This window comes from Phasianus colchicus, chromosome 15 (assembly GCF_987193195.1).
Source record: "Phasianus colchicus chromosome 15, bPhaCol1.hap1.1, whole genome shotgun sequence".
Taxonomy (NCBI): Eukaryota; Metazoa; Chordata; class Aves; order Galliformes; family Phasianidae; genus Phasianus; species Phasianus colchicus.
The window spans coordinates 2,002,149-2,017,335 of NC_143450.1; the positions used below are offsets into that span (position 1 = coordinate 2,002,149).

The 15,187-nt window shown below is 51.5% G+C and overlaps 1 protein-coding gene across 1 annotated transcript; it reads left to right on the forward strand.

Moving 5' to 3' along the window:
- The first annotated feature begins 7,573 nt into the window (after window positions 1–7,573).
- On the forward strand, window positions 7,574–14,564 carry LOC149915846 (protocadherin beta-15-like). The gene is made up of 3 exons (XM_090151098.1): window positions 7,574–7,754; window positions 11,188–13,928; window positions 14,475–14,564. The coding sequence occupies exons 1-3, from the start codon at window positions 7,574–7,576 to the stop codon at window positions 14,562–14,564; spliced, it is 3,012 nt and encodes a 1,003-aa protein (XP_090007224.1).
- The last annotated feature ends 623 nt before the right edge of the window (window positions 14,565–15,187 follow it).

Genomic DNA, 15,187 nt, shown 5'->3' on the forward strand with positions numbered 1-15,187 from the left:
GGAGCATTGGTAGGAGCATAAGGAAGCAGATACCAGGTGGTACTGTAACTGCTGTGGGGCATGAATGAGGAGCTGCATTCCCAACATTATGTGCTGATGATGGCTTACAGCTGTTTTTTATAAGATGTTTCTCTGTTGCTGATATCTCAGGTTTGGGGGTCAGCAACTGCTTGTGAACTGGCTGGACACTGGTCAGCATGTGGTGGCATACAAGTAGTATTTGCCTGTATTCCTATGGTGGCGGGGAAGGACATTGAGAGGAGCAGGAATACCATCCTTACAAACACATGGCTGAGAGGCTGGTGAAATGCAAAAATTTTGGGTTCTTTGATCATGGGGCAGTCTATTCAGCACTTGGTATGAAGGCTGCCGATGATATCACCTATCCCAGAGGGGGAGTCGGATTGTTGCCCATGAGTTGGCAGGACATGTAGAGAGGGCTTTAAACCAGATTTGAAGGAGGTATAGGGATAAAACCAGGCCCACTAGGAATGAGCCTGGAGGTGTTGTAACGGGATTAGGGGTGAGGTGTGGGGCTCAGCTGAAGTGCATCTACACCAATGCACGCAGCATGGGCAAAAAACAAGAAGAGTTGAAAGCCATTGTGTGACAAGCTAACTATGTCCTAGTTGCCATTACGGAAACATGGTGGGACCACTCCCATGACTGGAGTGCTGCAAAGGCAGGCTTCAAACTCTTCAGGAAGGATAGGCAAGGAAGGAGGCTCTCTATATTAGAGAGTGCCTTGATGTTATTGAGCTTGAGACTGGGAATGATAACGTTGAAACCCTATGGGTAAAGATCAGGGGATGGGCTTATAGAGCAAAACTTCCTGGTGGGTGTCTGCTACAGGCTGCTGAGCTAGGATGAAGAGACAGATGAGGAGTTCTAAAAGCAGCTGGCAGAAGCTGCGCGATCGTGAGCCCTTGTCTTCATGGGGGACTTCAATATCCCTGACATATGCTGGGAATACAATACAATGCAGTGTAGGAGGTTTCTGGAGCGTATGGAGGATAACTTTCTGACACAGCTGGTGAGAGAGCCAACGAGAGGAGCTGCCCACTTGACCTGCTGTTCACAAACAAAGAAGGTCTGGTGGGAGATGTGGAGGTCAGGGGCTGTCTTGGAAAGAGTGACCATGAAATGGTAGAGTTCTTGATTCTTGGTGGAGCCAGGAGGGAGAACAGCAAAACTGCTACCTTGGACTTTCGTAGGGCGGATATTGAATTATTCAGAAGGCTAGTAGGGGGAATCCCCTGGGTTTCAGTCTTGGAGAGTAAAGGGGTCCAAGACGGCTGGTAGCTCTTCAAGAAGGAAGTCTTCAAGGTGCAGGAGCTGGCTGTCCCCCTGAGCAGCAAAATGAGCCTGCGGGGAAGATGACCGGCGTAGATGAACAGGGAACTATTCTTGAGGCTCTTCTGTGGAAGAAGGGACGGGTGACTCAGAAAGACTACAGAGAAGTTGTTAAGATGTTTAGAGAGAAAATCAGAAAGGCAAAAGCCCAGCTTGAACACAACCTGTCCACTGGGGTTAAAAGGAACAAGAAACCCTTTGACACATATCATCAGTGGTAAGAGAGGACTCAGGAGAATCTTTATTCTTTGCTGGATGAGGCTGGGAATGTGACCAGTGAGGATAAGGAAAAGGCCGAGGTTCTGAATGCCTTCTTTACGTCTGTCTTTAAAGGTCACACCAGTTATACTCAGGGTACTCCACTCTCTGACCTGGTAGTCTCTGTTAACTGGAGTGCGGACAGAACAGAACCCCCTACGATTTGGGAGGACGCAGTCAGAGACCTACTAGTCCAGCTGGACAGTCACAAGTCTATGGGGCTGGATGGGATTCACCTGAGAATGCTGAGGGAACTGGCAGAGGTGATAGGCGAGCCACTCGCCAGTATCTATCATCGCTCTTTGTTGACTGGTGTGGTCGCAGAAGACTGGAGGCTTGCCAATGTGACTCCCATCTATAAGAAGTGTTGTAAGGTGGATCCAGGAAACTCCAGGCCTATTAGTCTGACCTCAGTGCCAGGAAAGGTTATGGAGCAGATTGACTTGAGGGAGATCACATGGCATGTGCGGGACAACTGGGAGATCAGGCCTAGCCAGCATGGGTTCACGAAGGGCAGTTCCTGCTTGGCCAACCTGATCTCTTTCTATGATCTAGTGTCCTGTCTGGTAGACAAGGGAAAGGCTGTTGATGCAGTCTACCTAGACTTCAACAAGGCCTTTGACACTGTCTCCCACAGCATTCTCCTGCAGAAGCTGACAGCCCTTTGCTTGGACAGGTACACTGTTGGCTAGATAAGGAATTGGCTGGAAGGCTGGGCCCAGAGAGTGGTAGTGAATGGAGCTAAATCCAGCTGGCAATTTGTCACGAGTGGTGATCCCCAAGGGTCGGTGCTGGGGCCTGTCCTCTTCAATATCTTTATTGATGATGTGGATGAGGGCATTGAGTGCACCCTCAGTAAATGTTCGGATGACACCAAGTTGGCTGGAAGTGTCGATCTGCCTGGGGTAGTGAGGCCCTACAGAGGGATTTGGACAGGCTGGATAGCTGGGAAATGATTACATTTCACACCTTACTTGCTATTTCTGTTCCCTGTTGTGCTGTTTACTATCTTAGGGGGCTAGAAGAAGATGATCACTGCTGTTGCATGTAACATCAAGTTCTGATGTGTTCAAGTTACTGCTCAGGAGACTCAGCTGGTGTCTGTACTCCATATTGTCATCATCTTCGTACGTAGAGAATCATCTCAGTATCTCTATGACTACGTCTATGTGGTTCTCAGTATGTCTACCTCTATTTGTACTTCTGTCTCCATGCCTCCACCTCTACATTTTTTTTGTTTTCTCTCAGGAGTGGCATGTAAGATCATATTCTGATGTGTTCAAGTTACTGCTCAGGAGACTCAGCTGGTGTCTGTACTCCATATTGTCATCATCTTCGTATGTAGAGAATCATCTCTCAGACTCTATGAAGAATTACACATTTTCCTTTGTGTCTTTAGAGAGCCAGACTATGGGAGCGTGAACAGGCCATGTTTTCCTCCTTTTCCACACTGTTCTTTCTCCTTCACCTACCCATTGTCTTTTGGCCTAGTTACAAGAGCTCTTGTTAAATATTCCTGAGATGTTCAAACCAGCATGATCCCCCTACTGAGTCTCCTGAATATGTTTCTCTTTCTTCCTATGTTTAACCAACTCCTTATTATACAACCCCGAGATCTTCCGCGAGACAGTAATTTTTGAGTGTCATGCTGTGTGGGAGGTTTTTAGCAGGCCCCCAGAAGAATTGGCACTGTCAGTGCTTTGAAACTCCACCCAAAAACAACTGTAGGATCCAGAAAATGTAGCTAAGTGTTTGCAGCAGATATGCCATCACTCTGGCAACTGTAGAGAGACAGCAGTCACTGCCACGTGCTGGGGCTTGGCCCATGCCTGCTGCACCCTGATCAATGCTATTCAGCACACTGAAGAGAAGGGAAGAGAAGGTCTCTAACTCTGATGACAATGTGACAGGCCCTGTGGCTGCTCCAACTTCTGTGATAGGCCCTGCAGTTTCTTCAGCTCTCACTACACTGCCTATGGTTGCTTTGAGGCCTGTGCCTGTTGCTGTGGTGGCTCTAAGCCCTGCTCCGTGCTCTGTGGCTGCTCCAAGAACTGCCACAGGCCTGTAGTTAGTGCAACCCTGCTATTGGCCCCGCAGTTTCTCCAGCTCCTCCATCACAGCCTGTGGTTGCTTTCAAACCTGTGGCAGGTCCCGTGGTTTCACCAGTCCTCAAATCAGGCCCCAGAGTCAATGCATTCCTTGTGACAATCCACGCTCTCTCCCAAGAGAGGCCTTGTGGTTGTTTCAACCCGTGCAACTGGCCCTGTGGTTGCCCCATTTCTCACAGCAGGCCCTGTGGTTCCTCCAACTCATGGCCAGGCCCTGAAGTTTCTCCTTCCTCTGCAATAGGCCCTGTGGTGTCTCCAACCCACTCAACACTCTTTGTGGTTGGTCCAAGTTGCATGAGAAGCCCTATAGTTGGTTCAATTCCTGCAGGAGGCCTTGAAGTTGTTCCAACCCTCAAAACAGGCCCTGCGGTTCCTCCAGTGCCTGTGCCAGGCCTTCTATCTGAACCAGGGAACCAACTGTATCAGTATCAATTGCCCCTGTACATAAGAGAAGACAATGACTGTTAATGTCAATTTATTGTGGTGACCCACAATGGAGGCAATAACTGTCTTTTTCCTGGCCATACAGGAGCATTTATGGAGTATGGAGTTCTTCATAACAAGTTGCAGAAACCCCTGAAGGAGAGGGTGAATGGAGTCAATGTGCATAATTGCAGGCCATCTGGCTGGCATTAGATATTGCCGAATGAGAGAAGTGACCAATGCTCTATCTCTGCACCTAATTATGAATGGTGGAAAATACTCCATGGGAGTGGTTACAACTATACAAGAAGTGGAACTGACAGCACCTTACCAAATACTTCATGTCTGCTGCATTGTGAAAAGGTATTGCTGCGCACGTGGAGATTGTGATTACAGAAGTACATTCTGTAAGATGCTCACATTTCCTAGAGTTAAACCACTGAATGACATCTAAACAACCAGCAGGTAGGTAAACTGCTTGGATTAAAATGGTTTAGGTAGCTCTGGGCAGGTGAAATACAAGTGTGTTATTTACAGCCCAACGTGCCTAATTTTCCTTTCACACACTTCTACACCTGAAGGTGGAGAGCAACGTGTCATTTGTGAACAGAGGGCTATCAGAGTGGGTGGTGTTTTTAGAAGCTCTTCTCTGCCTGGATGTATCCTGGCTATGCACACTCCAAAGCTGAAGTTACAATAAGCAAGATTATGGGTCCCCTCCTCTCTCTGAACTGCCAGAGGCCAATCAGGAGCAGAAACAAATGGATCCCAGGTGTCACTGTCATTTTTTCAAGACAGGAATGAGGAGCTGTGTATGGCAAAAGAAGATGATGATAGTACACTCTTACAGGATATAAACACAGTGGAGCAATAGCTGGATTAAAAAAAAAATAAATAAATTTCCAAACCCTTCCAATGACTGCCGATGACTTAAATGGACTACAGTGTCGAACCAGAAAGATGCTATTCCCTCATCTTTGAACTCTTAAATGAGGGTGAGGAGGAGTGGATCCAGGCTCCAGTGCTTCCAGTCACTCAGGTACATTGCTTGCAGCTGAGTTCCCTGGCTTAGCCATCCCTTCTCACTTGGTGTTGAACCATTGGTTCAGGCTGTGATCTAGCAATTCCTCTGCAAGCCATGTTTCTCGTTTTCTCTACTGAGAACAGCCCTGTGGGGAAGGAGTCAGTTTCAGGTGCACAAAGGCCTTGACATGAGCCATAAATGCATGCTTGTAGCCCAGATGACCGATTCTATTTGATCTGCACCAAGAGAGAGATGGCTAGCACGGTGAGAGAAGTGACTGTCCCCCTCTTCTTTGCCCTCATGAGGACCCAGCTAGAATGTTGTGCCCAGGTTTGTGCCCACCTGCACTGGCGTAAGGCAAATGGAGTAAAACCAGAGGAGGTCATGAAGATGATCAGAAGGTTGGAGCACCTCTGCTATGAAGGAAAGCTGGGGCAGACTGACTTGTTCAGCTAAGAGAAGGGACTCAGAAGACCTCATTGTGGCTTTCCAATACTTGAATGAGCTTACAAGCAGGAGGGAGATGGACTTCATCAATCCCTTTCCCTTCTGCAGATATCTCTGAGACTGGGAGTCCCAACTGCTGTTAAAAGGACCACAGTGGTGTTTGTGGTGCATAAACATAAACGCACTCAGAGCGCTAACTCTGAGTGCTCAGGTACTTCCCATGTGGGCTCTATTTCTCTTGTTGCTCCCCTTGGCACCAGCCACTCTCTTCTGGGAGTTCACAGGAAGAGGCTTCATAAAGAAACAGTGTAATGGTATAACCAATAGAACCCTGACATTGGCCTGTGCAGACAGCCACAGCAATCAGGAGCATCTCTGTTTATCTCAAGCCATCTGACTCCTGGCAGAGTACCACACGCTGAACACGTACCCTGAATCTCCCAGGGCTCTGAGGCACATCTGGATACCAAAACAAGACCCAGGCTAAGCATGCAACAGGCCCTGTGGTTGCCCCAACTCTTTAAACACACTCTGTGTATTTGCTGCAACTCTCCTTACATGCCATGTGGTTTCAACAACCCTCGCACATTCCCTGTGGTTACTCCAACTCACATGACAGGTGCTGAGGTTGCTCCTTCACCTGGGAAAAGCCCTGTGGTTGCTCCAACGCACTCAACACCCTTTGGGGTTGCTCCGAGTTGCATGAGAAGCCCTACAGTTGCTGCAGTCCTTGAAGTTGTTGGTTGCAACCCTCAGAACAGGCCCTGCAGTTTCTCCAGTCTCTGTTCCAGGCCTTCTATCTGAACCAGGGTACTATCTCTGTCATTATTAGTGACTCCAATACAGAAGATGTGAACTTATTGTCAAAACACATAAAGAAAGAAATTACGTCTGACCCCTGACTATGAGGGAGCTGCAAGTTTTGTGAAAATATTTCAGTAATTGTCCAAGTGAGCACATTGTCACCTGGCAGCTCCAGTGCTGGGATAATGGCAACAGTAGCCTGGACATAGTGAGCAGCAAAGCCAGACAGCTGGCATTTAAGCCTGCGGTTTAAGGAATTGTTGGTAGAGATCTCACAAGAAGCTGTCTTTAGCAACTAAGGAGTGGAAGAAAGCCAGATACTCTACAAGGATGTCTTTCTGTGGGCACAAGAGATCTCTGTCCCTCAGAATAAGAAGGTGGGCAGGAGAGGCAGTCAACAGACATGACTATGCAATTATCAGCTGGTCAAACTGAGGGAAAAGAAGAGATTGTAGCAGCTGTGGAAGCAAGATGTGTCACCTGGGGAGAATAGAGGGATGCCGTCTGGACTTGCAGAGGGGGATTTAGAAAGTCAAGGCACAGATGGAACTGAACTTAGCAAAGGATGTTAACAAGCACAAGAAGGGATTCTATAGGTAGATTGGCCAGAAGAGGCAGGCCAAGAGACTGAATCTCCTTTGGTAAAGGAGAAAGGAGAACTGGTGCAACAGATGAGATTTTTGCTTCGATCGTCACTGGCAGCCAGGATTCTTGTATTACTCGCATTCTTGGGCCTCTAGGTGAGAACTAGGGGAGTAAATCCCCCTCTGCTGTATGGGCAGAGCAAGTCTGAGACCACCTCATGAGTGAATGTATACAAGTCTATGGGGCTGAATGACATGTGTCCCTGGGTTCTGATGGAGCTGGCTGATGTGGTTGCTGGGCTGCCTTCCATCGTATTTGAAAAGCCGTGGCTGTTGGGTGATGTCCCCGGGGTCTGGAAAAAAAAGGAAATATCACTCCCATTTACAAGAAAAAGAGGAAGAAGGACCTGGGGAACTACAGGGCAGTGAGCATCACCTCTGTGCCTGAGAAGATCATGGAACAGATCCTCCTAGAAGACATGTTAAGACACATAAGGGAGGAGTGATGGATAATTAATGGGTTGGAAAGCTGTAGTTATAGTTGTAGTTGTATTGAACAGCACTATGTCCAGATGGAAGCCAGTGATGAGCGTTCTGCCTTGGGACCAGAGCTCTACAGCGTCGACATCAGTGGCATTGATGATGGGCCCAAGGGCACCCTCAGTAAGTTTGCTGACAAGACCAAGCTGAGCGTGCGGTTGACAGTTCAGAAGGAAGTGACGCCATCCAGAGGGACCTCAGCAATCTTGAAAGGTGGGTCTGTGTGAACCTAATGAGGTTCAAGATTTCAAAGTGCAAGGTTTGACACTTGCATTGGAATAACTCCCAGATACGTATGCAGACTGGGAGAAGTACACTTGGTATGGATTGCCCCAGGGTTGGAAATGTCCCTACAATTTCCAACAGAATGATTTAAACTGCACTGGAACGGAAAGAAGCTCCTGAATACCTGTACTACACAGATGGCATCATTGCATGGGGCAAAAGAGCAGAGGAAGGTTTTGAGAAACGTAGGAAAAGAGTACAAATTCTTCTGTAAGCCGTATTTTCCCTGTGTAGGAGATCCATTTTTTGAGGAATGAAAAGGCAAGATGGACATCATCTGATCGCAAAGGAGGAGATCAACAAAACAAAAGCTGTGTTTCCACCAACTGGCAAAAAAGAAATGCAAGCTTTCTGAAAAGTTTCCGTTTTCTCAAGAGTGCATGTTCTGCATTTTAGTCTGATTGCAAGTCCTCTCTATCAACTGACCCAGAAAAAGAATGACTTCAAATCAGGGTCTCAGCAATGAGAAACCTCTGAACAAATGAAAAAGGGAGGTAGTTCATGGGCCAGGACAAGACATTAAAAAATTAAACTACACTGCAGATAAGGAAAAAAGCCCAACCTGAAGAATCTGGCAGAAAGCTCTGTGGGAGGCCCTTGGTCATCCTCTTTGTTTTTGTATACCCTTTGACTCTGGGATACTGAGGATCAGAGACCTGCTACACTCTACCTGAAAAGAGGTATCGGCAGCACATGGAGGAGTTTAAGCTCCTTCATATGAAGAAAGCAACAGAGGTAAAGAAGAGCAACAGCAGGTAAAAAAGAAGGAAAACTGGCTCACCCCTCATAATGACTGGTGATGACTCAAAGGAGTGCAATCTCTGTCTAAAGCGATGCTACTCCCCTGTCTGCAACCCCTTAATTGAGGGTGAGGAGGGGGTGACAAGAGGCTCTACTCCTTCCAGTCCTTCAGGTACATTGCTTGCCCCTGAGGTCCCAGGATTAGCGATGCCTTCTCAGCTGGTGCTCAGCCATTGGTTCAAGCTGTGACCTGGTAATTCCACTGCAAGCTGTATTCCCAGTTATGTCTGCTTGGCCTATGACAGTTTTTACTGGACATTTATGTGTTGCTGATATCAGTGGTAACATGAGAGATGGTAACAATCCCAAATGGATGGATGGATGGACAGATGCATGCAGTGCATGGAAGGAAGGGAAATACAGAAACTGACTTAATCTCTGATACTATTTTTATATTATCATGCATCCAAACAAAAAAAGAGGAAAGTGCAACAGTGGCTGCATCTGAGTGAAGTTGGGGACCTGCCTTTGCAATAACAAGAAGAAGCTCCCATACCTGGTAAAGCTAGAGAAGTACTCCATCCTGCATTTCATGTGGTGTCAATGAGGATGCAACAAGAGGACTATGAAACATCAAGAGAATTCCTATCCCTTGGGAGATGATGAAGGGGTTGGGAGCTCAAGTAGCATTCTCCTCCCTCAGAGCTGTTTGAAAGGAAGCAGGGAGAGCTCATTGAAAAGGTAATGCAGCTTGAAGCCTATCTGAAGTTCCTCTATCCCAGTGAGTGCATCATGGGAAATAAGCAGGAGCTGAAAATCCCAGCTGAGAAAATTATAAAGTTTCTAACTATTTTTTATTATGGAAACGTGCTGGGAAGAATCACACAACTGGAACGCTGCAATCAAGAGCAACAAGCTGTTTACAAGAGTTAGGCAGGGAAGGATGAGCGAGACAATTTCCTAGTTGTCTGCTAGGAAACTTGGGAAACTACAGACCCATGAGTGTCACGTCTGTGCTGGGGAAGATCAGGGATCAGATTCTCTGGAAGCCATGTTAAGACACATGCAAGAAAAGGAGGTGATCCAACACAGCCAACATTGCTTCACTAAGGACCATGGATGATGGCTGACCCATCTGGTGTATTTCAATGATGAAGTAACAGCGTCCTTGGGCAAATGAAGAGTAGGTGATGTCATCCACATGGACTTGTGCAAGGCCTTTGACATGTCCCCACACAATATCTGTAAGTTGGAGACACATGTATTTTAATGGTGGACTATTCAGTGGATAAGGAATTAGTTGGATGGTCACAGCCATAGGATTGGGGTCAAGAGCTCCATGTCTGGGTGGAGGTGGATGATGAATGGTGTCCCACAGGAATCTATCTTGGGACAATTGCTTTTCAAGGTCTGTATCAGTGGATCTCGACAGTGGGATCAAATGCATCTGCAGCAAGACTGGTCGTAAAATTTATTTGAGTGGTACATTTGATACAAGGAAAGGAAGGGATGTAATCCAAAGGACCTGGACAAGCTTGAAAAGGGGAGCTTAAGTAAATGGAAAGAGTTTCAATACATCCAAGTGCAAGGTGTTCCACTTCAGTTTGGTCATTCCCAGGTTTGAGTACAGTCTGTGAGAAGAGCTAATGGAGAGTAGCACTTGGAGAGGGACTTGGAGTTTTGTGTGAATAAAGAGCTTGACATGAGCCATAAGTGCCTGCATGCAGCCCAGCTGGATGCATGTATACTTGGCTCCATCAAAAAAGAGGTGGCCAGCAGAGGTAGGGAGATGATTTTCTGTTGCAGCTTTCTCTCGTTAGGAACTACCGGGGGTACTGTGTGCAGGTCTGTGTTCAAGTTGGAGCACCTGTGATTTGAAGAAAGGCTAAGGCAGACTGGCTTGTTCAGCATAGAGGAGGATTTGTGGAGACCTCATTGAGGCCTTCCAGTACTTAAAGGAAGCTTGTAAAAAGAGGGAGATTGATTTCTTCCCTACCTTTCTGTAGCATCGTGTCTAGAATTCCAAAACCTCTGCACTTCCCAACCATGAAAGCTCTTGCAGCTCATGCAGCTCTTTGCTTGATTAGTATGAAGTTAGGGACAATTTTCAGTCAGGTGTGGGAGTTCTGTTGTGTGGCAACACACTTTGGCATAGGTGCAAGGGAGGTTACGTTTGTCATTTGAGGGAAGGAAGATGCCAATCAGCAGGGGAAGAATTAGAGCCCTGGGTCCATTGGGTGAGGTGTGATACACAATGTGATGACAACATGATCAGGATTCTGTCCTAGAACAGAATTATTGTTCTAGTGTGAAAGCAAGCAGGAGTGCTGGTGAATCATTTCCTTATAGCACCTGCAAGCTCACAGGCACCAGTTCTATTCAGTACTGCTATGTGTCTGAATCTGCCCTCTTCCTATTTCCATTTTTCACGGAAAAATGAGAAAATGAGGAAAATGCAACCATGCACCCATGGAAAAAACACCACATTTTGGGAAATCCAAGAACAGGAAGCAAAAGATTTCGGCAACCGATAACCCAGAGCATCACTGCGTGAGCGGGCAGTAAGCCTGCTGCCTAACACGGCGAATATTTACATTGCGCTTTGGGATCGTGTGTGCAGGAGGAAAGGAGATTGGAACCGGGAACTCCATCCGCATCGGCAGCGCCGGTGAGAAGGCGGAGAAGGAGCAATTCGCCGTTGCGCCGCTGGGTGGGGATGTTGGCCACGGAGCGGCAGCTCCCTCCGGCCGCAGCGCGCTTTCAGGCGCAGGCGCCCAGCAGAGCCGCGCGAGCCGCTCGGGAAGGGCGGCGGGGCACGGAGGCGGGCGCTCGGGGGCTTCGGGGCCGAGCCGCTGGGAAAGTCTGGCGGCTTTCGGTCGGCGAGCGGCAGCTCTCGCCGTGCGTCGGGGCCGGCGAGAAAGGCCGCGAGGCATGGAGGCCGCCGGGAAGGGCCGGCCGTGGCGGAGCGGGACGGCGAGCGGGAGACGGAGCGGCGGCGGCGAGAGGCGAGTGCTGTTGTGGCTCGTGTGCGTTTGCGTGTGGGAGAGCGGGGCCGAACCGCTGCGCTATTCCGTGGCGGAGGAAATGGCGAGGGACTCGTCGGTGGGCAACGTCGCCCGGGACCTGGGGCTTTCTCCGAGCCAGCTGGCGGCTCGCAAGGCGCGCGTGGTGTCCGAGGGGAGCGAGCAGCATTTCCGCCTCGATCCGCACAGCGGCGTCCTGACGGTCACGGAGACGCTGGACCGAGAGCGGATCTGTCCGCACAGCGAGAGCTGCGCGCTCTTCTTTAAGCTGTTCTTTGAGAACCCGGTGCAGCTGATCCGCGGGGAGGTGGAGGTTCGGGACGTGAACGACAACTCCCCCGTGTTCCCGCAGAAGGAGGTGGTTTTGGAGATACCTGAAACGGCAGCTCTCGGCTCTCGATTCCCTTTAGAAGCAGCAAGGGATAAGGACGTGGGTATTAATGGATTACAGAATTACAGCCTCTCGCCAAACTCGCATTTCTCTCTCGCTCTCGAAAAAGGAAAAGGGGATGCTAAATATGTCAAACTCGTGTTAGATAGGCAGTTGGACCGCGAGGAGCAGCAGGAGCTGCATTTGGTGCTCACGGCTGTGGACGGGGGCTCGCCGCCCAGGTCGGGCACGGCTGAGGTCCGGGTGGTGGTGCTGGATGCCAACGACAACGTGCCGGTGTTCTCGCGGGAGGTGTACGAGGTGCGCGTGGCCGAGAACAGCCCCCCGGGGCAGCTGGTGGTGCGGGTGTCGGCCGCGGATACCGACGAAGGCTCCTACGGCAAAGTGCGGTACGCCTTCTCACAGACAACGGAGGGTTCCCGACACCTATTTGATTTGGACGCTGAGACTGGAGAGATACGGGTGTCCGGAAACTTGGACTTTGAAGAAGCGGAATACCACGAGATTGAGGTCAAAGCAACTGACGGCGGCGGTCTGTCTGCGCACTGCAAAGTGCACGTGGAGGTGCTGGACGTGAACGACAACGCGCCGGAGATCGAGCTGAGCTCCGTGAGCGCGTCCATCCCCGAGGACGCCCCGCCGCGCACCGTGGTGGCCCTGCTGAGCGTGCGGGACCGCGACTCCGGCGACAACGGGCGGACGGAGTGCGCCATCGAGGGCGACGTGCCGTTCAGCCTGACGGCCGCGTTCGCCGACCACTACGAGCTGCGCACCAGCGCGGCCCTGGACAGGGAGACGACGGCCGAGTACAACGTGAGCATCGTGGCGGCGGACCGGGGCCGGGCGCGGCTGAGCGCTCGCGAAAGCGTGCGGGTGCGGATCGGCGACGTGAACGACAACGCGCCGCGCTTCACGCAGGCGGCGTACAGCATGTGGGTGAGCGAGAACGAGGCGGGCGCGGTGCGGATCGGCAGCGTGAAGGCGACGGACGCGGACGCGGGCGCGAACGGGCGCGTGAGGTACGCGCTGGTGCGGGAGGAGGGCGAGGAGCGGCCCGCCGTGTCGGTGGACGCCGAGAGCGGGGACGTGTCCGTGGTGCGGCCGCTGGACTACGAGGAGGTGCGCGCCGTGGAGGTGACGGTGCGCGCCGCCGACGGGGGCTCGCCGCCGCGGAGCGCCACGGCGCTGCTGCGGGTGCTGGTGCGGGACGAGAACGACAACGCGCCCGTGGTGCTGCACCCGCCGGCCGACGGCGGCGCGGCGCTGCTGGGCGAGCTGGTGCCGCGGCGGGCGCGGGCGGGCTACCTGGTGGCCAAGGTGGTGGCGGTGGACGCGGACGCGGGGCAGAACGCGTGGCTGTCGTACGAGCTGGCCAAGGCGACGGAGCCGGGGCTGTTCCGCGTGGGGCTGCACAGCGGCGAGGTGCGCACGGCGCGGGCCGTGGGCGAGCGCGACGCGGCCCGGCACAGGCTGGTGGTGCTGGTGCGGGACCGCGGGCGGCCGCCGCGCTCCGCCAGCGCCACCCTCGCCGTCGCCCTGGCCGACGGCTTCTCCGAGGGCCGCCTGCGGGCGAGCGAAGAGGCGCCGGCCGCCGAGCCCGACGGCCGCCTCACCCTGTACCTCAGCGTCTGCTTGGCCTGCGTGTCCGCGCTCTTCGTGGCCGGCGCGGCGGCCGCCGTGGCCGCCAAGGTGCGGCGGGCCCGGCGGGGCGAGCCGGGGACCTTGCCCGCCTTCCCGCGCTCCGCTGCCGACAGCGGCGCCGGCTCCCTGCCCCGCAGCTACGTCTACGACGTCCGCCTCGCCGCCGGCACCGTCGACAGCGAGTTCCGCTTCCTCGGGCCGCTCTTCCCCTGCTTCCCCGCCGGGCTGCCGCAGGGCGCGGCCGAGCAGCGGAGCTCGCTGTGCTCGGCCGGCCTCGGGCAAGAAGAAGGCGACTGGGCCGTGCAGGTGAGGGAGCGGAGCCCCGCGCGGGGGACGAGGGGGAGCGCGGGGGCAGCGCGCTGTCTGTGGGGGAGGAGGGAGGCGGGGAGGGGGACGGAGGCTGGGAGTGACGGTTCGGCCCCGAGTGCGGCTGTGGGACGGCAGGGAGCTGCGGAGAGGCCGCGGCGCTGATGGCGTCGTGTTTCTCCTGCACAACGTTAGCGACAGCAGAACCGACATCCCCTCAGAGTCTGTTTCCCATTATCCTCTTGTTACCGTTGGCTTTAATGCACGTTGTTTGTTATTTGTTCATGGGGAAACGTCAGTGTCTCCTCCCCTATTCCTGATCCAAAAAGAGATTTCCAATTACACTTTTCTGAGGTGTTTATGCAGGGCTTTATTGATCTCCAGGGTCTATTATAGGGTTGTCCTGTTCGGGTCAGAGAGCTGTTTCCCCGGCCTCCTCTTTCTTTGCCTGTGGGCAGGGAAGAGTGGTGTCCCATTCACATTGGTTCAGATGAGGCTTCCCAGCTTCTCACTGACAATGTCAGCCGTCCACTGTGTTCTTTGCAGGGCCGAGCTCCCCTGTCTGAAGGCACGGCTCCCGGTGCAGCAGAGGAGAATGGCAGTTTGGATCAAAGCCCCTGGCTCAGCCATCAGTAAGGGAGCAGAAGGAGAATCATCTCAGTCCTCGTGGGCTGATCTCTTCGAATTGAAATGAAGGAGACACCAACATTGTACCAAAAATAACCAGGGAAGCAGAGATCTGCTGTGTGAGAACTCAAGGACAATCTCTGCCTATGCTGCACTCTATTAATTTATTCCTTTTGAAATTTTGTTCCTTTTGGAGGTGGATGCATGCTGGGAACAGTGAGATGTGATATCTAATTGTGCTAGTGCTATTGCTTGTAAGCATTAAGTGACAAATGGGAAGAAAAGAGTATGATATTGAAGCTATCATTTTCATCCATCTGCTTTTATGCATTCTTTTTTGTTATCATGTGGACTCTGTAATAAGGGAATTCCATGCCAGGCTGTGTAGCTGTTCATGCAAGCTGAATGTTGCCGGCAAAGGTATTCTTTAATATCTCTGAGAAGCTGGCTGCCTTAGAGATGGCTGACATTCACACAGTGCACATTCAACCAGGAGTTTCTTGCGTGTGATTCTTTTCCCAACACAATGTCTAAATGAATTGTTCTGGAGCAATTCAGGATTATGGAATATTAGATAATAGAACATTCAAATCTATTTGCTATTTCCCTTTGCTGTGTATTTCCAAGAGTTG